The sequence below is a fragment of the Rhinatrema bivittatum genome, chromosome 4, assembly GCF_901001135.1.
Source record: "Rhinatrema bivittatum chromosome 4, aRhiBiv1.1, whole genome shotgun sequence".
NCBI classification, from domain to species: Eukaryota; Metazoa; Chordata; class Amphibia; order Gymnophiona; family Rhinatrematidae; genus Rhinatrema; species Rhinatrema bivittatum.
This window is the reverse complement of record NC_042618.1, coordinates 335,498,163-335,525,509: the sequence shown is the minus strand read 5'-3', so window position 1 is coordinate 335,525,509 and position 27,347 is coordinate 335,498,163. Positions and strand designations below refer to the sequence as shown.

The 27,347-nt window shown below is 44.6% G+C and overlaps 1 protein-coding gene across 1 annotated transcript in view; it reads right to left on the bottom strand.

Moving 5' to 3' along the window:
* Positions 1-27,347, bottom strand: part of JMJD6 (jumonji domain containing 6, arginine demethylase and lysine hydroxylase) — a 90,522-nt gene that overhangs the window by 53,036 nt on the left and 10,139 nt on the right. Inside the window, 3 exon segments of the mRNA XM_029600406.1 lie at positions 883-971; positions 973-1,167; positions 19,768-20,156. Coding sequence (XP_029456266.1) covers positions 883-971; positions 973-1,167; positions 19,768-20,156 — 673 coding nt within the window.

The window sequence follows — 27,347 nt, the reverse complement described above, 5'->3', positions numbered from 1 at the left end:
TGCAAGAAAATTTGCAGGGCGGCTACTTGAAGTCTTTGCACACATTCACCAGACATTATCGTTTGGATGTCCAGGACCCAGGAGGCGAAGAAGTACTGAGAGTGGGACTCTCGCAGTCCCACCCAGTTTAGGGAAGCTTTGGTACATCCTAGGATTCGACTGATCTGGGTACATCAGGGAAAGGAAAACTGGTTCTTACCTGCTAGTTTTCATTCCTGTAGTACCACAGATCAGTCCAGAGTTCCGCCCTCGGGGGGGGGGAAAAAGGGAGAACTGGAGAGTTCACTCGATCTGTTAGTGTAGTTAATCTGAAGAATGGCTCAGGTTTTGTATGGGCAAGGTTATCTTATTAATGTTTTTCCACTTCTCACTGCTCGTTCAGAGGGACATTATTTGGTTACTGTATTGGTGTTTGTTCCTTTTTTGGCTTGGGCACATATCAATACTGAGGGACTGCAGGTGGCACCTCAGGTTAAGTGGCAATGTTGGTGAAACTTTCTCTGTCTCCATCTACTGGTAGGAAGGCAAAACCCAGGAGTATGCACTGATCTGTGGTACTACATGAATGAAAATTAGCAGGTAAGAACCAATTTTCCTATTTTAGTGGTGGAGAGAGGGAAGAGACCACAGATCAAGTAAGACCTGTGACAGTATAGTAGCCAAGTACAATGGGCAGTCTGGATAAATCAAGTGGTCCTTTTTTTGCCAGTATCTTCTATATTTCTGTACCCAGACTGGATCCTGGCTTTTCAAGGCAGCAACCCTCTGATTCCAAATAAAATTTGTCTTCCATAAAAAGACACTCCCTAGGGTCTCCTACTGTCAACAGCAAACTTTGAATCTTATGTTCCAACAAAGACAGAATGAATCATAATGCTGTACCTGGTACAAAGACTGTCTCTCCTGGTTTCTGCAAGATTTCCAAGGGTTTGAACTCTGGAGGCCAGGTAGGGAGTTGTGTACGAGGGTATAACATTAAACCAGGTGATAGCCTCATCCTGCTGACTCCCACCATCTTCCCGCGTCACTTTGATCAGTTCCCTGGGAGTGTTGGTGGGGAAGAGACACCAGCGTTTATGCCCATGGACCAGAGCGTTCCAGGCACTAGTTCCTAGTGGATCAATATGAATACCTGTTCCTGATCGAGGAGGCCCCATAACAAACCATCTAGAGAGACAACCAAAACCACACAAAAGAAATACAAAATATTACATGCGATATGCAATGCATAGTTTTATTTGTTGCTGAGCCAAAAATACAGGAAAATATTGAAACCTCAGTTGAATGTTTACATTTTAAAACTTGAACCTCACCAGAAAACTTTTTCCTATCATGTGTGAACACTGCCTTCCAATAAGGAGTTGTGCTCAACCACTATTTAATGATTTGTAGCTAGGTTCCCAAATACATCCTCTTCACCAAACCAACCTGTTTCTGTCCCCATTGTATTCTCTGTTTGTTTCTGTCCCACCCTTTGCTAACTATAACTGCTTTTAATTTGCCAAAACATTTTCCTTTCATTTATATGGCGTACAACTTTCATTACGGCTAAGTCCTCTGCTTTTGACACTTCCCCCCATTGAGATTACTAGTTAGACATGTATGTTATACTCCATGTACTTTAAAAGAATCAAATTGATATAGGCACGCCTTATGGATCATGAACCACCCAGGAAATCCACTGATTTACCTTGATCTGCAACAGGTCTATATGAAAGGAGCTTACAAAAGCTGGTGCCATTGTTTGGTTTTTTTTGTTTGTTTCAAATGCTATTAACAAGAATTCTAGCAGTACCATAGCATTGCAGTGTTTCTAAAGGTTAGAGCTCAGCTGAAAATTGCTTTGCCAAAGCTTGACTTGACTGCCTTGGGTTGTTTCTCAGAACAGGTACCAAATGAGCTGGTAAGCAAGAACATGCAGGATTGCAAAAAAAATATTTGCATGAATATATGATTCAAGCTCGGGTACCTCCCAATTTAAGACCTGACTGTTTTCAGAATCTGAAAACAAAAAGGTTTCCCTGGTATACATCAGTCTAATGTTTAACTCACCAGCTTGTAGATGCCCATGTAAAATTACAGCATTAGATACAGAATGTATCTGGAAACTGTTCTGTGTTGAGAACACAATTCAATAGATGTCTGGATAATTATGATAATTTAGATTGACACAAAGTACGTTCTCTGTATGACCAGGGCAGGTTTCCATCCTTGGAAAGGAAAATGATTTGTGCGCAAGCAATACAGTGGGATTTGGACAGCAGTAAGCAGCCACTTAGCTATGCATTCTACTGCACATGGCCCAAAGATACAAGCTCCAGTCAGAAGTGAGGAGCCCTGGTCATGGGGTGAGACAACTCCAGTCCTTAAAAGCAGCAAAGATGTCTGGGTTTCAAATATATGCAAATGAACTGGATTTATAGACCAAATATATGCACACACGCTGATTAAAATACCTGCTTTGCAGTTCTCAAGGACTGGAGGAACACAGTGACATAGTAAATGATGGCAGATTAAAACCCAAAGACTGGCTGGGCAAACTGATTTAATTATTTGCCTTTTCAAACCAGAGCTCAAGGAGTGTTAGGAAAGTACCTACTGTACTTTAATGTATCACAGAGGGCAAAAATGACTTGCCCAAGTTCACAAGGAGTAACAGTAGATGTAGATTTGAATTCTGGTTCTTAGCTCACTGATCTAACCACTAGGACTTCCAGAATGTAGCATTAGATCCTACAGAATTCTGCTGCACAGATTTTGGCCGGCACACCTGTACAAGACCACATTTCTCCAGTTTTCTCACTTCATTGGCTTCTGATCCGGAAAAGTTAAATATAAGGCACTGATGTTAATACATGAATTAATGAATAGTACTCCTGCATCATGGATATCTGCAATTTTCGGGTGTATAAACCATCTCGTGTCCTAAGATCTGTGCACAAGGGTCTAACTAGAGATTCCGGCACCCAGAATTCCACATTTAATGGAGACCAGAGAGCGAGCATTAAGAACATAAGAAATTGCCATGCTGGGTCAGACCAAGGGTCCATCAAGTCTAGCATCCTGTTTCCAACAAAGGCCAAACCAGGCCACAAGAACCTGGCAATTACCCAAACACCAAGAAGATCCCATGCTACTGATGCAATTAATAGCAATGGCTATTCCCTAAGTAAACTTGATTAATAGAAGTTAATGGACTTCTCCTCCAAGAACTTATCCAAACCTTTTTGGAACCCAGCTACATTAACTGCACTACCACATCCTCTGGCAACAAATTCCAGAGCTTAATTGTACGTTGAGTGAAAAAGAATTTTCTCCGATTAGTCTTAAATGTGCTACTTGCTAACTTCATGGAATGCCCCCTAGTCCTTTTATTATCTGAAAGTGTAAATAACCGATTCACATCTACTCGTTCAAGACCTCTCATGATCTTAAAGACCTCTATCATATCCCCCCTCAGCCATCTCTTCTCCAAGCTGAACAGCCCTAACCTCTTCAGCCTTTCCTCATAGGGGAGCTGTTCCATCCCCTTTATCAATTTGGTTGTCCTTCTCTGTACCTTCTCCATCGCAACTATATCTTTTTTGAGATGCAGCAACTAGAATTGTACACTGTATTCAGCAGCAGGCCCTATTTTAAGGAACTTGTTACCTGAGAAACCTCACATGCTCACAAATATGGATTCATTTAGGTAGGTCTTTTCAAGCTAGCATTTGAGCTTGATATTATAGCCATTTGATTACTTGGAGATGGCTCAACTGTCTGTCCCGGCCTGGTCAAGTATTGTTATTTGTGGATTTTTTAGTGAATTATATGATGTCATTTTTATGTTTTGAGTTTAGTCTGTTGGGTTTTTTTTATTGAAAAATGGATGTACTTTGTAACCTATTGTAAACTCTGGAGCATGTGGGATATAAATATTTGAAATAAATAGGCTACACCTCCACTTAACCCAGTTGTCTTCCTCTTTAGTTTTCTGTCACCAGGGTAGATGAACATATAGATTCCCAATACTTAACTAGCACTGGCTCCACACAATGACTTTCACCTGACATCTAAACCCTGTTCATACCACCATTCTCTCTTATCTGTCCAACCATGGACTTTTCATGCAAATTAGCCCATATTTCCTGGAAGCCTAATGCAACTTACTATCAATATTCCAGATGTAATCATGACCGCTCCATGCCTGGATTACCCCTTTTGGAAGCTGAATGCATCCATACTGACAATGTTACAATTGTTAGGGTATGGCTGCATTCAAAACTTCCAAGAAGGCTGGCGTAATCAGCATGAACATAAGAAATGCCATGATGGGTCAGAACAAGGGCTCCATCAAGTCCATTATCCTGTTTCCATTAGTGGCCAATCCAAGTCACAAGTACCTGGCAAGTACCCAAATATTAGATAGATCACAAGCTACTACTGCTTATTAATTACCATAATAGCAGTTTATGGATTTAACCTCTAGGAACTTATTCAAACCTTTTTTAAACCCAGTAACACTAACTGCTGAAACCACAACCTCTGGCAATGAATTCCAGAGCTTAACTATGCGCTGAGTGAAAAAGAATTTTCTTAGATTTGTTTTAAATGAGCTACTTGCTAACTTCATGGAGTACCCCCTGGTCCTATAATCTGAGAGAGTAAATATTTTAATTTATTTGTTTTTTCTATACCGACGTTCGTATTAAACATCACATCGGTTTACAACTTAATACCAAATGCACAATTAAAATACTTGAATTTCCAAATACAAGTCATAGAAATGAAATACATAAAATTTTTAATAAAACATTTAAATTAAATAAGAACAGGTAAACTAAATAAGAGCATATTAGTCTTAAAAAAGATAAAACATTTAAAACTATATAAAAACAAAATTTAAATCTATTTAACTGATTTACTTTAACTTGTTCAAGTCCTTTCATGATTTTGTAGACTTCTTTCATATTCCCCCCTCAGTCTTCTCCAAACTAAACAGCCCTAACTTCTTTAGCCTTTCCTCACAGGATAGCCATTCCATGCCCCTTATTTTGGTCGCCCTTCCCTTCTCCAGTGCAGCTGTATGCTTTTTGAGATGCGGTGACCAGAATTGCACACAGTATTCAAGGTGTAGTCTTACCATGGAGCGATAAAGAGGCATTATGACATCCTCTGTTTTATTTTCCATTCCCTTCCTAATAATTCCTAACATTCTGACGATTTCAATGCATTATCCACTATGATGCCTACATCTCTATTGCAATAGTGGACCCCTGAGCCTACCTGACAGGACACTTCCCAGGCTCTTGTCGCCAGGGAGGCAGATCTCAGTACCAGTTCGGGCAACGGTCAGCAGCGGAATCCAATACACAGTCCAAGAGTCGAGGTAGGCAGCAAACAGCAGAGTCCAGTAAAAATCCAAGGTCGAGGCAGGTAGCGAACAGCGGAATCCAGTACTCAAAGGGTCGAGGCAGGCAGAGAACAACAGAATGCAGTACTCAGTCCAAGGTTCGAGGCAGGCAGCAGAATCCGGTAACAGTCTAAGGGGTGTAGGCCAAGAGACAATCCAGAAGGAAGGGAGCTGGGCAGGAACGGAGAGGAACAGGAACCAGGATGAGGAGCAATAGCACAGCCAGCAGCTTCAGGAAACCTGTTGTAGAGGCAAGGCTGGAAAGCAGGGACTAGGTTTAAATAGTCCCTACTGGATGATGTCAGGGAGCAACCGCAGGAACTTTTCCCGCTGCAGTTCCTTTAAGTACAGACATGGGGCGCGCGCGCCTAGGTCGCAGCCAGCCTGGGAGGATTGGAGGCGTTGCCAATGGGCTAGGACAGGGGTCAGGAACCTATGGCTCGGGAGCCAGATATGGCTCTTTTGATGGCTGCATCTGGCTCGCAGACAAATCTTTAATAAAAAAGTAAAAATCTAACAAAATCCCCCACCCTCCTGACCCCCCCCAAGACCTGCCAAAATTCCCTGGTGGTCCAGCGGGGGTCCGGGAGCGATCTCCTGGACTTGGGCTGTCGGCTGCCAGTAGTCAAAATGGCGCCGACGGCCCTTTGCTACCGCTGCCATTGGTCGACCCCAGTGACATAGTGAGGGCAAAGGGCCGTCTGCGCCATTTTGACTACTGGCAGCCGACAGCCCAAGTCCAGGAGATCGCTCCCGGACCCCCCGCTGGACCACCAGGGACTTTTGGCAGGTCTTGGGGGGGGGGCAGGAGGGGGTTTGTAGTAAATTAATTTTGGAGGTCTTTGGGGGGGGGGTGTCAGGAGGGTGGGGGGTTTTGTTAGATTTTTACTTTTATTTAAAGATTTGTCTGAGCCCTGGACCCCCGCTGGATCACCAGGGACTTTTGGCAGGTCTTGGGGGGGGGGTCAGGAGGGTGGGGGTTGTAGTAAATTAATTTGGTAGGTCTTGGGGGAGTCAGGAGGGTGGGGGGGTTGTAGTTAGTATGGCTCTCACGGAATTACATTTTAAAATATGTGGCGTTCATGGCTCTCTCAGCCAAAAAGGTTCCCGACCCCTGGGCTAGGAGATTCACGGCAGCATCTCCCTGCCACCGCAAGAGAGGATGGCTTGGCTCTGGGGGCCCACTGGGTAAAGTGAGGCTGGCTGTGCATTGCTGCGGCTGGCGAACATAATCTCCTTCCTGGGTGGTAATTCCTAAGATAGAACCTAACACTGTGTAACTACAGCAAGGGTTATTTTTCCCTATATGCATCACTTGCACTTGTCCATTTTAAATTTAATCTGCAATTTGGAAACCCAATCTTCCGGGCTCACAAGGTCCTCCTACAAATTATCACAATCTGCTTGAGATTTAATCACTCTGCATAATTTTGTGTCATCCGCAAATTTGATCACCTAACTCGTCATTCCCCCTTCCAGATCATTTATAAATATATTAAAAAGTCCGGTCCAAGTACAGATCCCTGAGGCACTCCACTGTTTACCTTTTTCCACTATGAAAACTGACCATTTAATCCTATTTTATTTCCTGTCTTTTAACCAATTTGCAATCCACAAGAGGACATCTCCTCCTATCCCATGACTTTTTAGTTTTCTTAGAAGCCTCTCACGCGGGACTTTGATGAATGCCTTCTGAAAATCCAAATACACCACATCTACCGGTTCACCTTTGTCCACATGTCTATTCACCCCTTCAAAAAACAAAAAAAAACAAAAACTAGGAGATTTGTAAGGCAAGACTTCCCTTGGATAAATCCATGTTGGCTGTGTCCCATCAAACCATGACTATCTAAATGTTTTTTTTTTTATTTTGTTCTTTATAACAGTTTCCACGATTTTTCCCGGTTATTGAAGTCAAGCTCACCAGTCTATAGTTTCCTGGATCATCCCTGGATCCCTTTTTAAATATAGGGATTACATTGGCCATCTTCCAATCTTCAGGTATATCGGATGATTTTAATGATAGGTTACAAATTTTTACTAATAGTTCTGAAATTTCTTTTTAGTTCTTTCAGAACTCTGGGGTGTATACCATCCGATCCAGATGATTTACTACTCTCAGTTTGTCAATCAGGCCTACCACATCTTCCAGGTTCATCGTGATTTGGTTCAGTTGATCAGAAACAATCACCCATGAAAAACTTCTCCGGAACGGGTATCTCTCCAACATCCTCTTCAGTAAACACCGAAGCAAAGAAATCATTTAATCTTTCCGCGATGGCCTTATCTTCTCTAAGTGCCCCTTTAACCCCTTGATCATCCAATGGTCCTACAGATTCCCTTGCAAGCTTTCTGCTTTGGATATATTTAAAAAAAAGTTTTAAATTATGAGTTTCTGCCTCTATTGCCAACTTCTTTTCAAATTTTCTCTTAGCCTGTTCTGTCTTACATTTAACTTGCCAATTCTTATGCTTTATCCTATTTTCTTCTGAGGTATCCAATTTTCGAATGAAGATCTTTTGGCTAAAATAGCCTCTTTCACTTTACCTTTTAACCATGCCGGTAATCATTTTGCCTTCCTTCCACCTTTAATGCATGCAATACATCTGGCCTGTGCTTCTAGGATGGTTTGGGGGTTTTTTTTGTTTTTTTTAACAATGTCACGCCTATTGCACACTTTTTACCTTTGTAGCTTTCAGTTTATTTCTATTTTTCTCATTTTATCATAGTTTCCCTTTTGAAAATATAGCACTAGAGCGGGGATTTATATACTGTCCCCCTTCCAGTCATTAATTCACATTTGATCATATTATGATCACTATTGCCAAGCGGCCCCACCACCATTACCTCTCTTAACAAATCCTGTGCTCCACTGAGAATTAGATCTAAAATTGCTCCCTCTCTCGTTGGTTCCTGAACCAATTGCTCCTTAAAACTCTTTTATTCCATCCAGGAACTTTATCTCGCTAGCATGCCCTGATGTTTCACTTACCCAATCGTTATTGTGGTAACTGAAATCTCCCATTATTATTGCACTACCAGTTTGGTTAGCTTCCCTAATTTCTCTTAGCATTTCACTGTCCGTCTCAACATTTTGGCCAGGTGGACAGTAGTATACTCCTATCACTATACTCTTCCCCAACACATAAGGATTTCTACCCATAAAGATTCGATTGTACATTTAGTCTCATGCAGTATCTTTATCCTGTTGAACTCTATGCCATTCCGGACAAAGCGCCACCCCACCACCAAGATGCTGCTCTCTGTCATTGCGATCTAATGTGTACCCCGGTATAGCACTATCCCATTACTTATCCTCTTTCTACCAGACTTAATTGGCATCTCAGAGATATATATGTCATCATTCATTGCTATACACTCTAATTCTCCCATCTTACTTCTTAGACATCTGGCATTAGCATACAAACATTTCAAAGTGTGTTTTTTGTTTATTTACATTCTGCTTTTCAGTTGTCAGGGATAAAATGAAATCTTTTAACTCAGGTGAGTTTTTAATTACAGGCACTTGGATAACTTATTATTGGAGAAATTACTTACCTGATAATTTTGTTTTCCTTAGTGTAGACAGATGGACTCAGGACCAATGGGTATAGTGTACTCCTGCTAGCAGTTGGAGAAGGATCAGATTTCAATCTGACGTCAGCCCCTAGTATATATACCCCTGCAGGAAGTGCAGCTCTTCAGTATTCTCCTCAGAAAGCATTGTGGATATGTGTGTGACTGACTGATTGATTAACTTCATAACTTGGTTAAACGTTAAAACTTGATTAACTTGAACTGGTTGATTGACTATAGCTGGAGACCGCCAGTGTACTCAACCGGATGCCCTAGGTAAACGAAATGGCTTACCCTTGAATCATTTGAAAGACCATGCGTGACGGCAGCCAAGGGTGGGATGCTGAGCCCATCTGTCTACACTAAGGAAAACGAAATTATCAGGCAAGTAATTTCTCCATTTCCTAGCGTGTAGCAGATGGACTCAGGACCAATGGGATGTATAAAAGCTACTCCCGAACTGGGTGGGAGGCTGCCCGTGACCCACTTAGTATTGCCCTTGCAAATGCTGTGTCCTCCCGAGCCTGAACGTCCAGACGGTAGAATCTGGAGAAGGTATGGATGGAGGACCATGTAGCCGCCCTGCAGATCTCGGCAGGTGACAGCATTCTAGTTTCTGCCCAGGATACTGCCTGGGCTCTGGTAGAATGGGCCTTGACCTGTAGAGGTGGTGGCTTGCCAGCTTCTACGTAGGCCGCCTTGATGATTTCCTTGATCCAGTGGGCAATGGTTGCCCGCGAGGCCGCTTCCCCTGGTCTCTTTCCGCTGTGAAGGATGAAAAGGTGGTCCGTTTTTCGTACAGGTTCGGACATTTTCAGGTATCTGGATAGGAGTCTGCTGATGTTGAGGTGGCGCAGACTATGGGCTTCTTCCGAATTCTTTAAGCCATCCGTCGTTGGTAGCGAGATAGTCTGGTTAAGGTGGAAATGTGAGACCACTATGGAGAGGAAGGAAGGAATCGTGCATAGTTGGATGGACCCCGGGGTGAGCCTGAGGAACGGCTCCCGGCAGGACAGTGCTTGTAGTTCCAATATGTGGCGGGCTGAACACACCGCCAGCAAAAACATCGTCTTTAAGGTTAACAGGCGGAGGGATAGGCCTCAGAGGGGTCTGAAGGCGGTTCCCGCTAGGAAGTCCAAAACTAGATTGAGATTCCACAGAGGTACCGGCCACTTTAGTGGTGGGCAAATGTGTTTGACTCCTTTCAGGAAGCATGACATGTCCGGGTGAGAAGCTATGCTGTCGCTCTCGCTCTTGGAGCCGTAGCATGACAATGCGGCCACCTGTACCTTGGAGTTGAGGGACAGACCCTTCTGTAGTCCGTTCAGTAAGAATTCCAGGATCACGGGAACTTTAAATGAGCGTGGCTTGATGTTGTGGTCTTCGCACCAGGCTTCAAACACTCTCCAGATCCTTATGTTTGTTAGCGATGTGGAGAACTTGCGTGCTCGGAGGAGAGTGTCGATTACCGCCCCCGAGTATCCCCTCTTTCTCAGGCGAGCCCTCTCAATGGTCAAACCGTAAGAGCTGGGTCCTCGTGGAGGATCGGACCTTGTTGTAGCAGGTCCCTGTGTGGGGGCAGGGGTAGGGGGATCCCTGCCAGCAGTCTTATCATGACTGCGTACCAGGATCTTCGTGGCCAATCTGGAGCCACCAGAAGAACTAGTCCCTTGTGTAGTTGTATCTTGTGAATGATTGGGCCCAGAAGGGGCCACGGCAGGAAGGCGTATAGTAGAGTCCCCAGGGGCCAGGGCTGTACCAGGGCAGCGGTCCCTTGGGACTGCAGTTCCCGCCTGCGGCTGAAGTATCTGGATACTTGGGCGTTGGATTTGTTTGCCAGAAGGTCCATGTCTGGTGTCCCCCACCGATTCACTATCATCTTGAAGGCTGCGGACGACATTCTCCTGGGTCTAGACTTTCCCTGCTGAGGAAGTCTGCCGTGATGTTGTCTTTCCCGGTGATGTGGAAGGTGGATATCTCCTGGAGGTTTGCTTCCGCCCACAAAATCAGGGGGTCTATTTCTAGGGACACCTGTTGGCTCCTGGTTCCCCCCTGCTGGTTGATGTCTGACAACGCCACGACAGTGGCCTACATTACTCTGACTGCTTTGTTTCGAAGTCTGTGAGCGAACCGCAGGCAGGCTAGTCTGACTGCGCTTCTAGGCGGTTGATGTTCCATCCTGCCTCTTCTGCGTTCCACTGCCCTTGGGCGGTTAACTCCTTGCAGTGTGCTCCCCATCCTCATAGACTGGCATCTGTGGTGAGTAGGGTCCAGGTTGGGGAGGATAGTCTTGATCCCCGGCTCATGTGGCTGGCCTGCAGCCACCACCGTAGCTGGGTCCGAACTCTGCCCGGAGTGATAGATGTACAGTGTAGTTCTGGGACCGTGGGCTCCACCGTGATAGAAGTGAGCGCTGTAGGGGCCTCATGTGGGCTCGCGCCCATGGCACAACTTCCAGTGTGGATGCCATCAGCCCAAAGACTTGCAGGTAATCCCATGATGTGGGACGAGGATTGTTCAGCAAGGTTTGCAGCCGAATCCACAATTTTGATCTCCTTGTGGGGGTCAGGCTGACCTTGTCCTCTTTGGTGTCGAATCGGACTCCTAGGAATTCCAGCAACTGTGAGGGCTGAGGGAGCTTTTGTGTGTGTTGACCACCCTTCCTAGGCTCTCCAGTAGAGTTATGACTCTGCTGGTTGCTTGGCGGCTTTCCTCCAGTGACTTTGCCCTGATCAGCCAATTGTCCAGGTAAGGATGAACGAGGATTCCTTCCTTCCTCAGCGTTGCCGCCACCACCATTACCTTGGTGAACGTCCGGGGTGCTGTGGCTAACCCAAAGGGTAGTGCCCGGAACTGGTAGTGACGGTTCAGGACTTTGAAGCGTAGGTAGCGCTGGTGTTCCTGATGAATTGGGATGTGCAGGTAGGCCTCCGAAAGATCCAGGGATGTGAGAAACTCTCCTGGTTGTATCGCCCTTACAACGGATCATAGGGTTTCCATGCAGAAGGGGGGAATCCTAAGGTGGCGGCTGACCGACTTGAGGTCCAGGATGGGCCTGAATGTTCCCTCTTTCTTGGGGACGATAAAATAAATGGAATAATGTCCAGTATTTATTTCCTGTGGAGGCACTGGGGTTATGGCCTCGAGGGCCAGTAGTCTGGACAGTGTAGCTTCCACTGCCGCCCTGTTGAAGGGGTCGTGGCAGGGGGACTCTACAAACTTGTCCGGAGGGGTTCGTAGGAAATCCAGGTAGTACCCCTCCTGAATGATGGCTAGGACCCACTTGTCCGAGGTTATCTCGACCCATCTGCGGTAGAATAGGGCTAGTCTGCCCCCTATGGCTTCTTCCCTTGGATGGGTCGGCTGAATCTCATTGTGGGGTGCGGCTGGGGCCTGCACCCAAGCTGGTTCCCCTCTTGTTGTGCTTGGTCTGAAAGGACTGATTCCTGCCTGTAGGGCAGGGGGTTTGATAGTTGCTCCTGTAAGGATTGAAGCGCTGTGAACCTCTGCCCCTAGAGGACCTGGGGAAGGGTTGGTTTCTCTTCGTCTTATCCTCCGGCAGATGCGGCAATGGGGATTTGCCCCATTTGTCGGCCAGTTTCTCTAGCTCCTGCCGAACAGGAGGGATCCTTTGAAGGGCATCCTTGTGAGGCGTGTTTTGGAAGATGTGTCGGCAGACCAGCTTCGGAGCCAGAGTTGCCTCCTGGCTGCCACTGCAGATGACCCTCCTCTGGCCGCTGTGCACACTAGGTCGGAAGCAGCGTCTGCGAGGAATGATACTGCTGGTTCCATGTCTTCTCCCGGGGTGGTGTTCCTGGTTTGTGATAAGCAGGCACGTGTCACCACGGTGCAGCAGGCCGCAATTTGTAGAGACATAGCGGCTACGTCAAAAGACTGTTTGAGGATGGACTCCAGACGCCGGTCATGTGCATCCTTGAGCGCAGCTCCTCCCTCCACTGGGATAGTGATGCGTTTAGAGACCACGCAGACCATGGCATCCACTCTTGGGCATGTGAGATCTTTGGTTGCCGGGTCCAGGGGGTAGAGGGCTGCCAAGGCTCGTCCCCCTTTGAATGTGGACTCCGGAGCACTCCATTCCAGGTCAATCAGCTGTTGTGCTGCTTGTAACAGGGGGAAATGGCGAGAAGTCTGTCGGAGACCCTCCAGCAGGGGGGTTCAGTTTAGGTTCCCCCAAAGTCCCTGGGCCCGGTATAGCGAGCTCCGTCAGGCATTGGTTAACCAGGTCCGGGAGCTCGTCCTTTGTGAAGAAGCGTCTCATGGTTCGGTGAGGCTCTGTCCCCGGGGGGAGCTCCCCCTCTTCTAGGGGTTCGGCTTCCTCCTCAAGGATGTCCGAGTCCCCATAGGTTGGGCTTGTGGCTGGACAGCCAGAGGTTCAGTTTGCATTTGGACAAAGGTGTAAATCCCTTGAAGAACTCCACCCATGAGATCGACGCTGGGTCAAAGCTGAGGGGCGCTGGTTCCTTGGGAGTCCCTGTCTGTGGGGAGGTCCCCCTGGCTAGGTCCGGGGTACCCCCTGAGGAGCTAGAACTTGGCCCTGGGTGGGACTGGCCCTGAGCTGGTTCTCCCAGGGCCTCCTCGCACTGGGTGCACAGGGCGTCTTCCTCCTCGCTTTGTGCAGCTCTGATGTGGCATGCTGGGCAGAGGCCTTGAGCTTTTATCTCTGTTTCTGGAGGTGCCATGGCTGTCAGCGTGTAAACTCTTATGCGCACTGGTGCGCTTAAGGTAAGCATATAGTTTAGAGCGTAGCTGTGCGCCCAGCCGTAGATATGTGCCCGGCTCCGCGCGTGTAACTTATGCGCGCAAGACTATGCACACAAGTGCTTTGTGCGCCTAGGTCGGAGTTGTGCGCTCGGACCAAACGGCGCAGCGAATAGGGCCAAGATGGCTACGGTGAGCACGCGGGCAATATGGCGACCCCCTCGGAGAGTCTCCACATAGGTAGACCCTTGGAAATAACCAGGGCCTGGCCCTGCTAGGACGGATCAACCCGGTGGCACTGGTCCCAGCCGGCGACTTGTGCTCCTCCTCGATCCTCGGAGACCGGATTCAAGCAGAAGATTTCTACCTTACCTTGTCTTTGGCGCTTCCCGGTTTCGTCCAGGACGGTCTCCGGCTGCGGAGGGAGAGGACAAATACCTTCACCGCCGCGCCCGAGGATCGGGGGCTAGGTCCTCTCCGCGATTCGGCCTCCGGACTGAGGCTTACCTCCAAGGGACCACAGAAATCTCAACTGGGGGAGGGACCAGAGGGTGTCACCGCAGGAGAGCGGGGCTAGTCTTCAGGTAGGTTTCTTCTTTAAAATTTGGAATTTCTTCGAACGCTGTGAGAGCGTGCAGATAGTCCCTAACTGCTATGGAGACAGAAAATACTGAAGAGCTGCATTTCCTGCAAGGGTATATGTACTAGGGGCTGACGTCAGATTAAAATCTGATCCGTCTCCAACTGCTAGCAGGAGTACACTATACCCATTGGTCCGGAGTCCATCTGCTACATGCTAGGAAATGGGGCTTTTGGGCGGGAGAGGCAATTTTCTCGGTTTAGAAGGTCCCGGGATGTTAGGGTCCTCTGGGGGAGGCTGTGGCATTGGAGGCGTCTGTTGCATGTGGACAAAGGTATGTAGGCCTTTGAAGAATTCTACCCAGGAGAAAGAAGCTGGGTCTAAACTGAGAGGCACTGCATCCCCAGGGAGCCCCGTTTGAAGGAGATTCCCACTGGGGGCAGAGAGGTCTGGTGTACTGTCGGTGGATCCAGATCCCAGTGCTGGCTGGGGAGGACCCTGGCCTGATTCACCCAGAGCCTCCTCACACTGTAGACACAGAGCCGTGGCCTCTTCATGCTGCGCAGCTCTTATGTGGCATGCTGGGCAGAGGACCTGAGCCTTGAGCTTCTTGTCCAGTGGTGCCATGGTTTGTGCGCATAAATTGCAGAAACCCCTGGGTTGTGCGTTCTGCTTAGTTAAGCGCTCCGGGTGCGCCGACGTTGTGCATGTAGGTCGGATGCGCGCTCAAAAGATGCACTCGCTGCTGTGCGCATAGAGTCAACTTATGCGCCCGGCACCATTGAGCATGCGGCCGCCCTCGTGTGCGTCACTGTGCGCACAAGTGATTTGTGCGTCTGGCTTGCCTCTGTGCGCACGGTTCAGATAGGCGGACAGGGCGGCGATCAAGGGAAAATGGAGTCTGCGAGCAATATGGCAACCACCTCGGAGGTTCTCCACGTGGGAGGACCCTCGTATCAGACCGGGGTCTAGCCCGGACGGGGCTGATCAACCTGGTAGCACAGACGCCGGCTGGCGATCTGTGCGGCTATTCGAGTCTCTGAGACCGAAGACTAAGAAAGTTTTCTACCTTACCTTGTCTCGTGCCGGGTGGTCTCCCGCTGCGGGGGGAGAGGGAAAAGTACCTTCACCGCCGCGCTTGAAACTGCACCCACGGCCTCTCAGCTGCACCCGTTGCCGGGGGCTAAGTCCACGCCGGGAACCGGCTACCGGACAGAGGCCTACCTCTGAGGGATCGCGGAAATCACCTCAGGAATTCTCAACTGGGGGAGGGACCCGTAGGTATCACCGCAGGAGAGCGAGGCTCGTCTGTAGAGGTAAGGTTTCTTCTTTGTTTTGCATTTCTTGGTTTGAATACTCTAATGCTGTGTAAGCATGCATAGAGTCCCGAACTGCTGTGGAGACGGAAAATACTGACGAGCAGAGCTCCCTGCAGTGGTATATGTACTAGGGCTGACGTCAAATTGAAATCTGATCCGTCTCCAACTGCTATCAGGAGTACACTATACCCATTGGTCCTGAGTCCATCTTCTTCATGCTAGAAAATAGTGGAACCTCTTTATTTTTAATTTTTAATTTTGCCATTTCAGATTTATTAGAATCATATAATCAAAAGAATAGATTCCAATCATCTTAATCCTACAAAGCAAATACACTTACAATCATTCACATTTCATCTCTAATCACACAGGGGGAATATTGGGATCCAAAAGGTAAATCAAAGAAAATACAGGAGCTCTATATACTCATTCAATTTAAAGGAATGCATGAGAAACATCCCCTACTTTATGGGCTTCACTCTTCACCCTTTCCCATCAAGAAAGACTGTTCAGGTTCAAGAAATAGTGGAACCTCTCTGTTGTACTCCTGGGGGAATTCTGCACACAAAAACTGAAAATTCTGCAAACTTTATATTGGTCAAGTAATTACATTTTAAATTATTACAGAAAAAAGTTATTAAAGTTGCAGAATTTTAAATATTTTGAGCAGAATTCCCCTAGACATTCACTGTAAGAGTGTCTTTTCCACATACACACACCCTCATACAGGCTCCCTCACTCTCTTGCATGCACACATACACACTCACCCACATACAGGGCCCTCTCTCTTGCATACACACCCACACAATCTCCCTCTCTCTCACACACAGGGGCGGATTGTGGGAAGATAGTGGCCTGGGGGATTTTTCTCCATACTGGCCCATAGGTACCCAATTACACATCCAATTTGGTGAGTCACCAAATACAGAATAAAGGGACCATAAAATATATACAGAAATGCACAGACAAACTGAACTGGAAATCACAATAAGTTAGACTGTATGTAATGCAGCAATGGAAAAACAGAAAATACCATCATTCCTCATAAAACATCAAACAAAAAAATCAAGAACTATAAAACATCACAATAGGAAAATCATACTAAAAATATATATTTCAAAACTGCTGATGAATAGAACCTCCAGTAATTTAACTCAGGGAAATTTTCAAAAATTTGTACCTATATAAAACCAATAAAATATTTCAAAAAGAGCAGACATCAAATAATATTCAATAATTAAAACTTAATAAGGATAGAAAAATCCCCAGTTCTCCATACCTGGGAACTTTTAATTCTAGTCACCTTGAGATGGTCATGAATTAGTTGTTCTCTAGCACACTGGTTCTCAACCTTTTTTCTGTTGGGACACACCTGACAGATGGTTCTCACATGTATGACACACTGATCCATGATCGTCACGGGGCTAGATATAAAAGTACAGTTTGCATCCACAGGAACCCCCCTGACCCATAATTATCTAATCTCTTGCTGCAGGACACTTGAGACTTTCTCACTTATACGTTATAATTTTTATGCTCAATAAGACCTGTCAACTTAATTGTTTAAGTCTTTTTTTTTTTTTTTTTTCTCCTTTATCTTTTGGTCATCAATGTTACAACGTTGTTGTTAAATTTTGAACTTATGTACACTGTTCCAAGTTTCATAACCTTGTTCTATGTAATGCCTTTTGGCAATTTTCATGTTCTGTTTCAATGTAAACCGATGTGATCTTTATTTCATATAGGAACACCGGTATATAAAAATCTAAAAATAAATAAATAAATAATTATGGATGTAAAGCAGAATTATGCCGTTCCCTGTACAACTCACCTTACAAAAAATATATTCTGGTTCTAGTGTCATCTCAGTAACAGCAACACAAACTCCAACTACCAGGCTCAATAGCCCTACTTATGAAAAGACAGCAGTTTATCACTAATGCATGTGCTCTTGAGAAAATAAAACAAATAAGACCGACACAGTAAAATACCTCACCTCGGTCACATACACAGAATAGACCTAACATACTCCCAGGATCTACAGTAATGCACATAAACTAATCCGCACAGTTACACTTTTATTATGGAATGCACTCAATCAGTAACAACCCTACCTATGAAAAGGCAACACTACAAATATTAAATCAGGCCCTAAACACCAATACACCTCCTATTAGGAAAACAGAACTAGCCAAGCAGCTATAGATCCCAACACAGAAATAATTGTATAACTATACCAATAAGCAGAATAAATGTTTCACAACAACTATGAACAGAATAATATCCAACAATTAAAAACTCATAAAAATTTAAAATTCTCCAAACACCAATAAAATATTTCAAAACAGCAGACACATCACATAATATTCAGTAATTAAAATGGCAGTCAATCAAGAAAAATAAACTTAAAAAGCCACTTTTATTAACCCCCTCCAGCAGCTCTCCTACTCCTCTTCCATGCAGGCCAGTAGCACACACCAGAAGCAGTAGTGGCTGAAGCTCTGTACTCCTGGTCCTCTTCCTTAGGGCACACAACCAATCTCTCTCTCACACACACACATACCAGTTTCTGTCTTTCACACGCCAATCATTTCCCGACCAGTCTCTTACATACACACCAGTCACCTTCCCGATCAGTCTCTCTCTCAGGCTTCCCACTCCCATGTTCTATCTTACATATAAAGGCTTCTCACTCCCATGCTGTGTCTCACACACACCCAGGTTTCTTACTCCTATGCTAGCTCTCGCCACATGCACAGGCTTCTCATTCCCAAAATCACTTTCTCTCTGACAGACACACACTCCAGTCATCTCCCTGACCAGTCACTTCCATTTTCTCTCCTATATACACCAGTTTCTCTCAATCACACACAAGCTCTCTCTCACACACTTTACATAGATGATCTCAATCAAATGCTCTCACACACAGGCTCTCAGTCACAGTTACACATGCACACTCTCAATCACACATACATGCTCTCACTTACAGACAGGTGGCTTTCTCTCTCATTTCCTGCCCCCCCCCCCTCCCAGCACAAAAGGTAGCTGCAGCAGCCTCCTCCTCTAGACCCCGCATGCCAAGAAAGAAGAATCCCATCGGCCACAGGAGGCTAATTCTGCTGTCTCCTGTGCCGATTTCTGGCTGCTTCTAGTTTTGCTTCGGGCCCACGCTACTGCTCGGGGCCGCCGCTACCGTCGCTATTTTTTCATGCGGCATGGCTCTTTCTTCTTCCCGCACACCCCACTGAACATTATTTTCCTGTTCCAGGCCAGGGGGGCAGGTGCGAGAAGAAGAAAAGGCCCAGCCACAGTTGCCAGCCTCCACTAACACTGCTGCCGGCCCTTATCCCATTCTTCCACCACCGCCAACCTGGGCTCTCGCGTTGGCCCATGGCCTCCTTTCCTTTTCTTTGACCGCCACTGGCTTGGGTTCCGGCGGCAGCTCGTGGCCTCTTTTTTCCCTCTTGGACGTCACTCTCCCGGGTTCTTGCGGCGACACTTGGGTTTCTCTTCATTTCCTTCAGCCGCCGCTGGCTTGGGCTCCGGCTCATGACCCCTTCTGCTTGGGCTCTGGTGGGGGGGATCTGCCGCGGCCTTGCAGGCCTCTCTTCCGGCCCCACATGGTTGTCTTCTGGCTGTGGCAGGATGGCTCTGCCACGACCCCGCAGGTTTCTCTTCGGGCCGCAGTGCCAGCAGACCCTCTTCTAGTCTTTCGCCGGGAAGTAAAAAAATAATAAATCACGTGATGGGAGAGACCGGCCCACCGGGGGAAGCCCGATCCCCCAATAGGTCAATCCGCTCCTGCTCATACATACATCCTCATACAGGCTACCTGTGTCTCTCTCTAACGCAGCCCTTCACACAGGCTCTGGCTCACACATACACAATCCCTTCACACAGGCTAGCATCCCCACATACACACAATCCCTTTTTCATACACACGAGCTCCCAATCTCTCACACACATACACACTCCTTCACAATCTCCTCATATAGGCTCCCTCTCTCTGAAACCCACACTCAAGCACTGTGCTTAACTAGGACTGAAGAAACAGTACTTTCTTTCTGTAAATGTACTACCACAGACCTGTCAAAGGCAGAAATTTACAAATCAAAATGTTTGCTTAACCAACCCCAGACCACATCAACTTAACAGAACTATACAATAGAAACCCTTACCTGTATGGTGGCCTACGTTTCTCTCCTGCATACTGGAACAAGTCATCGCGGAAGTACTTGGGCACCTCATAGTCCTCCAACAGTTTCCGCCTCTTCGGGTGCTCCCCATAGCTGCTGTCAAAGATATAGAGTGGGCTGTCATCTCGCGTCATTTCCATGTACTCAATGTAGTACTTCATTTTCATCTTCACTGAATAGCCATCATTGTCCTCGCCACATTTGAACTTTTGGTTCCGGTATTTGCGTTTCAAGCGCTCTAGAGTCCATTTCTCTTGAGCAGACCAGCCCATCTGGGCATTCAACAGGACAACTGGTTTGTAAGGCTTCTCAAACCTCTCGATGAACTCCTCTAATGACAAACGAGGCACGTCTACCCTTTCCACATTATCCTGCAGCGAGACAAAAAAAAAAATAGCCACGTTTAAAGAGAAAACATAGCCATGTTCTCAGAAAGCAGTGCATAAGAAGCTCCACTATGTAAAAATATCCAGAGGACGGGAAGAGAAAGTAGTAGAAAGTTGGCAAGTTGTGACCAAGCACTGCAGAGAACTAAATTTTGCCTTTTACAGTGGTCAATATCAAAATAAATCTATAGTTTCTCTTTGAGTGTATTGTCATCTAGCAAGCAATCTTCAGAAACTGTTTTGTTGCCCTTGATGGCACATTATGTCCATGTACTGAATTCAGAGACTCCTGCACCAGCATCATACAAGCATTATTCTCTACCTTTAAATTAGTAGACATGTATCTGAATATTATTAAGCAACTTCTAACTCAAATGAAACTGATTTTAAACTTAGAAAAGTCTGTTTTTATGGTTTTAAACCAAAAAAACATGAACTCAGAAAAGAAAGCTGTGACGCTTAATGATGTAACCAGTTACAAATTAGTAGACACAACTAGGAATCTGGGATTAATCATAGATTTTGAATTAAATTTTAAGAACATAAGAACATAATTGCCATGCTGGGTCAGACCAAGGGTCCATCTAGCCCAGCATCCTGTTTCCAACAGAGGCCAAAAACCAGGCCACAAGAACCTGGCAATTACCCAAACACTAAGAAGAACCCATGCTACTGATGCAATTAATAGCAGTGGCTATTCCTTAAGTATAATTAATAGCCATTAATGGACTTCTCCTCCAAGAACTTATCCAAACCTTTTTTGAACCCAGCTACACTAACTGCACTAACCACCTTCTCTGGCAACAAATTCCAGAGCTTTATTGTGCATTGAGTGAAAAAGAATTTTCTCCGATTAGTCTTAAATGTGTTACTTGCTAACTTCATGGAATGCCCCCTAGTCCTTCTATTATTCGAAAGTGTAAATAACCGAGTCACATCTACTCGTTCAAGACCTCTGTCATATCCCCCCTCAGCCATCTCTTCTCCAAGCTGAACAGCCCTAACCTCTTCAGCCTTTCCTCATAGGGGAGCTTTTCCATCCCCTTTATCATTTTGGTTGCCCTTCTCTGTACCTTCTCCATCGCAACTATATCTTTTTTGCGATGCTCATATCTCTAAGAAAGTGAAAGAGGGGTATAGCAAATTGATGATGCTAAAACGGTTGAAACCATTTCTCGAGGAAAAACTTTAGAATACTTCAAGCCTTGCCATTAACCGGACTTGACTATTGCAACTCCACTATGTTAGGACTTCCGAAAGCGACACTCTGCCCCTTACAGGTCCTTCAAAATACTGCAGCTCGCATTCTTTCAAATACTAGGAAAATGGACCATATTACGCCAGTTTTGAAGGACTTACACTGGTTGCCAGTAGAAAGTAGAATAACTTATAAAACCTTATGTATTATTCACAAAATATTATATAGTGATATGTCTGCTTGGTTAAATTCTACTATAAAGCTTCATGTTCCTCAACGTAATTTAAGGTCTTCCAATAAAGCCCTCTTGACAGTTCCAACAATAAGGTCTGCACATTTAAGTGAAGTCAGAGCATGTGCAATTTCTATAGCTGGACCAATCCTTTGGAACAAACTGCCTCAAGAGTTACGGCTGCAGGATAATTTGAAGAGGTTTAGGAAAGATCTTAAAACATGGCTTTTTAAACAAACTTTTGAAATGGTCACTGAAGTATAATCCAAGCCTTTTTTATGATTTTATTTTCTGCTCTTAGTCTGTTCTTATCTTTTTAATATTAATTTTAGCTCTATTTTAAATAGTTTTGTTTTTATGAAATATTGTTATTTTTCTTTATCATATTCTTAAAATGTGATTAATGTAAACTGTAGAGATAGAACTTGTTTCTGTGCAATGGTATATAAAAATTGTACAAATAAATAAATAAATTATTCTCCTTTTGTGTGCATTCTCCTCAGTGTATTAGTTGCAAATATTTCATTCAAGTATATTTCCAACCTTACTGCAGCTTCATTTGTAAATTGTGTATGCTATAAAGAAATACTGAAAACACCATCTGTTCACCACACTTCTGCCCACCTTGTGTACTGTACAAATAAAGACTCTGAAACTACCTTTTCCTCAGTATTGCCAATGGCATGTCTAATAAAGAGGCTCAGCTTCATAAACAAAAAAAGGAAACAAAACATGTAATACTTGTCACCAGATTCCTCCAGGAGGGTACTTTTGCCTGGGTACTTGCGATGCTATGAACGAGCTCCATTATGCACAGAGGTCAAGATGCTGTACTGTCATACCAATAAAATGCAGTCAGCTATCTGAGCAATGAAGGAGTTATTTAGTCTGACAAAGATGAATTCCAGGTTTGTCAGGTAAAACAGCCTTTGGTCATATGCAGCAATCCCTCTGAAGTCTCAATTCAGGAGTATTTTTCACTTAAAATTCTAAATAGCTTTAACACACTTTTTCATCAATAGATAGCGGTGAAAAGTTTGTTTATTCAGAAAAAATTAAATTATTTGAAAGGACTACATTCAATATTTCTGAGGGCACCATCTTTCAAATCTATGGAATAAAAAGCTAGGGAATAAAAAAAAAAATGCCAGATCTGATAGCTGCGGGCAGGCCTACTTTTAGGGAGTACTATCAAATATTCATGAGTTAAGTTTTACTAAAACTAAAGCTCCTTGTCTATTTTGTTAATCTTGGAAACCAGTTCTGGATGCAACTGTTGAAGACCAGAGCTGGCCATCCTGGCCTCAAATTGTGTGCATGCTCCAGTTGTCAAACTCTGGTACATAATAAGAAGTTGTTGAAAAGGAGGACTTCAACCTGGCCTGAACAGCTCATTTCCAGCTTTGACAGTCATTTGCTGTTTTGTATACAGGCTGTTAGTTCAAAGTCCAATCTGTGTCATCACATAAATATACATTTTCATTTCCCCTACCACACCTAGAACAAATACTGATGTCTCTACACTGCAAGCACAATTGCAGAAATGAGAAAAAAAAATGTGTACATTCATTACTCGCTCTCATGAGAAACGTAGGGCTTTGCTGATGGTGTTATTGTAGGAAAGTTGATTCTTGGTCACCATGACTAACCCTTCATCAGTCAGAAACAGTACTCTAGCATCTATATAAAGTTCAGGTACTTCTAAATCACGATCCTGAGTGAGTCTGAAGCTAAAAAAGATCAGGCCTGGTCAGATGCTGGATCGGAGACCACCTGGAAAAGCTGGATTATCACTAGCAGCAGAAGAAAAATGTCTAATCATTGTAGTATCTTACTAAGAAAATCATGGTCACATAATAGGTGATTACCAAGGAATGTGAAAATACAGCAAGTTTGCTTACCATAAATGGTGTTTTCTGTAGATAGCAATAAGAATTAGCTATTACATGTTGACGATATCATACAATGGCACCAAACAGCAGTTTCTTAGCTATTATAAGTTCCGATCCACTGAGCATGTACGGGAATTCCTGCTCAGGCTTTGCATCGTGAACCCACTCAGTCAATTTGAGAGCTAATTCTAGCTAAGTGGTCGACTCTCCAGGGAGGCAGGCAGGTATTTAGTATGGCTAATTCTTCCTGCTATCTATGGAAATTATGGTTTTCAAAAAGCAAACTTTTTTTTTCCATCCAGGGCTGAATTAGCCATTACATGTGGGGAGTCCCAAGCTGAGGGCTGCAGTAGAGTAAGCAACCTGGATCCTACCACTGAAAAGACCATAGATGAACAGGCTATGCAAAACTACTTGTCTGAATTTACTGTCTCTCTTGAAGAGATTGTCTAGACAGTAATGGATGTAAAGATGTTTTCAGATGACCATGTTGCAGCTTTGCAGATGTCTAAGTGGTATGGCTCACAGATGAGCCCCTAATGTAGCAATGGCTCTAATTTGATGGGGTCTGTAATCAATAGATTTGCTAATGTTTAGCAGTGCACAATACGATCTTGCTAGCCAGTTGGACAATGTGTATTTGGCCACTGGTATGCCCATTCTGTTAGGATCATAAGAGACAAATAGTTGCGAAACTTGACAACATGGCAGAGTACTTTTGTAGTAAGCCAAGGCTCTTTTACAGTTTAAGGCCTCTGGCAGAACGTAGGAAACTAGACAGCCTGATTAATATGGAAAGTTGATACTACTTTTGGTAGAGACTTGGAGTGCACCATCCTGTTGTGGAAGAATTGGATATAAGATGAATAATGAACTAAAGCCTGAAGTTCGCCAAATCTTCTGGCTGATGTTACTGCGACAAGGAACGTTACTTTCTAGTTAGAAACTTGAGAGAAGCAGACCAACAGTTCAAATGGCGGTTTCATCAGTTATTCCAGAACTAGGTTTAGGTCCCATGGAACAGCTGGTTTCACAACAAGGTTTCATATGCCCTAAGCCTTTCATGAACTTTCCAACTAAAGGATGACTGGAGACTGGCTTACCTTCGACTTATGCATGGTAAACCGCTATGGAACTGAGATGAACTCTTGCTGATGAGATGCTAAGTCCTAAAGCAGAAAGAGAGAGGAAATAGGTCAGTAAATATTTGTGTTTGAATATGAACAGATTCAAGGAACTTTGTTGATACCATGTGGAAAATTTCCATTTTAAATCAATAGAACAAGGTTCTCCTTGTTGATGGTTTCCTGGTAGTAATTATGACTTCTGCCTCCTAGGCTAAAGGACAATTCAGCAATTACTGAGCACTCAATAACCAAGCCATTGAATTGTGGGAGGGAAGATTTGGTTGAAATTTTTCCTCTTGAGTTAACAAGAATGGATCCAACCATAGAGAGATTGGAGGACTGCTGGATAGCTGTACTAGATATGCGAACCAAACTTGTCTGAGCCATGCTGAAGCTATGATGAGACAGGGTCAGTCCTTGAGCACTTTTTGCTCCATTCTAGCTATCAGTGGAATTGGTCAAATACAGATCTGATGATGCTTTTTCAATTGAGAAGAAAAGTATCCTGAGTTGATCTAAGCTTGCTTGGAAGAATGGAAACATTTTTTTTCTAATGTTCTGTTTTGCTCTGAAGCAAATAGGCTGATTGCTGAAAATCCCCATTGACTGAATAGTCTGTCGGCTACTGATTGCTGCAGAGACCATTCGTGTGGTTGAAAGAAAAAAAAAAAAAAAAACTCAGCTGAGGTGATCTGCTAACGTATTGGAGATCCCTGAAAAATAGGTCACTTGCCAAACAGCTTGATGTTTGCCTGCCATTCTCATATCTTTATCGCTTCTTGACACAGAGTCCATGAACCTATGCCTCATTGCTTGTTCACCTAGAACATGGCAACTTGGTTGTCTGAAAGAAATTGCTCTTCCCCAGAGGAAGCGAGTGAAGGCCCCTCAACCTTTTATGGAGGCAGCCATCGCCAATGTAACTTGGTGAGAAAGTAGAAGGAAAGGCGATCCCTCATGAAGGGTGTAGGAATCTAGCCACCAGTGTAGATCTTGTTTCATTTCTTGTGAAATGCTCACTTTTGTCACCAGGTTTGAATTAGCTGGTCCATTTGGTAGCGGAGACCCCGCTGTAGGAGTTGTATGTGAAGATGGGTTAGTGGAACTACGTGAAAGCAGCCACCATGTGGCCCAGAACAACTAGATATTCTCTGGCTGTTGACTGATCCATATTTAACGATTTGAATACCAGGGAATTGAGAGTATTCGCCCAATCTGAGAGAAGGAAAGTTCTCTCCTGCTGAGAATCTATCCACAATTCAATGAATTTCATTTTCCAGGAGGGAAATTGTAGCAATTGTATTTTTTTGCAGGGAAGTTAGCACACCTTCCTTGGAGTTTGCCGTTACAACCAGTAGTTGCTAGTAAGGAAAAAGACTCAAATGCCCTGTCTTTGCAGATGCAGTGCTACTACAACGGGCACTTAGTGAAGTCCTTTGGTGCTGCTGAGAGGCCAAACTCTGTATTGGTAGTGAGAAAAGCCTACCATAAAGCGTAGGTAATGCCAGTGGAAGGGATGGATAAAAATGTGAGCGTCAGCATCCTTTGGATCCAAAGTGCATATCCACTCCCCTCTCTAGATGAATGGCATGATTGTGTGGAGGGAATTCATCCTGGAGTATGTGTTTGTTCAGGTTTCTTTTATCTAAGACAGGTCTCAGTCCCCCAGATAAGGAAGTAGCATGGCGATGAAGAGGAACTGATTCTATTGCCTGCTGTTCGAGGAACAACTCCACCTCCAGGTACAGTTGCATCAAATGAAACAGCTTTGGATTGAAGGCTAAGCAGTAAAGCATGGGAAGCAGAGAAAAATGCAAGCAGTAGCCAGACTCCACAACCTTGAGGGCCAAGTGATCCTTCATGATCTTGCACCACTTCAGGTAGTGCTAGCTAATATGTATCTTGAAATAATCAAACTCCTCCTAAACCAAATGGAACTGGTAACAAACATAGATAAAACCGAATTCTTACACCTAAAACGAAAAAGTATACACCCTACACAACCTACAATCGCAATCAAAAATAATCAAACCTTAGAGTTAGCAATAAAAGTACGGAATCTAGGGGTAATAATTGACCCCGAACTTAACATGAAACACATTTCACAGAAATTAAAAAGGAGGTTACGCCAAACTAATGGTCCTTAGAAGACTGAAACCCCTGCTAACACTGAATAATTTTCACACAGTCCTACAGGCAATGATATTCGCGAGCACAGACTATTGTAACTCTCTGCTATTAGGACTACCTCAAGTTACTATTAGACCACTCCAAATATTGCAAAATTCCGCTGCTAGAATTTTGACAGGCAAAAAGAAAAAAAAGAGACCACATCACAGGTACACTTGCTGAACTACACTGCCTTCCAATTGAACAAAGAATACAATACAAAGCACTGTGTATAATTCATAAACTAATCCATGATGAAAAGGCCAACTGGCTAAACACAGCACTGCACGTACATGTACCACACAGAAACCTTAGATCTGCTAATAAAGTACTAACTATTCCTTCTGTTAAATCAGCACACCTCATTCAGGTAAGGGAGAGAGCACTGTCATTGGCTGGACCTGTTCTATGGAACTCCATACCACTCGAAATAAGGCTGCAGAGAAATTTGAAACTATTTAAAACTAGTCTGAAAACCTGGCTTTTTAAACAAGCTTTTTATAAAGACAAAGAGAAGGAGGAAAACAGTTGAAAGATAAGGACGCACCAAGTATTCAG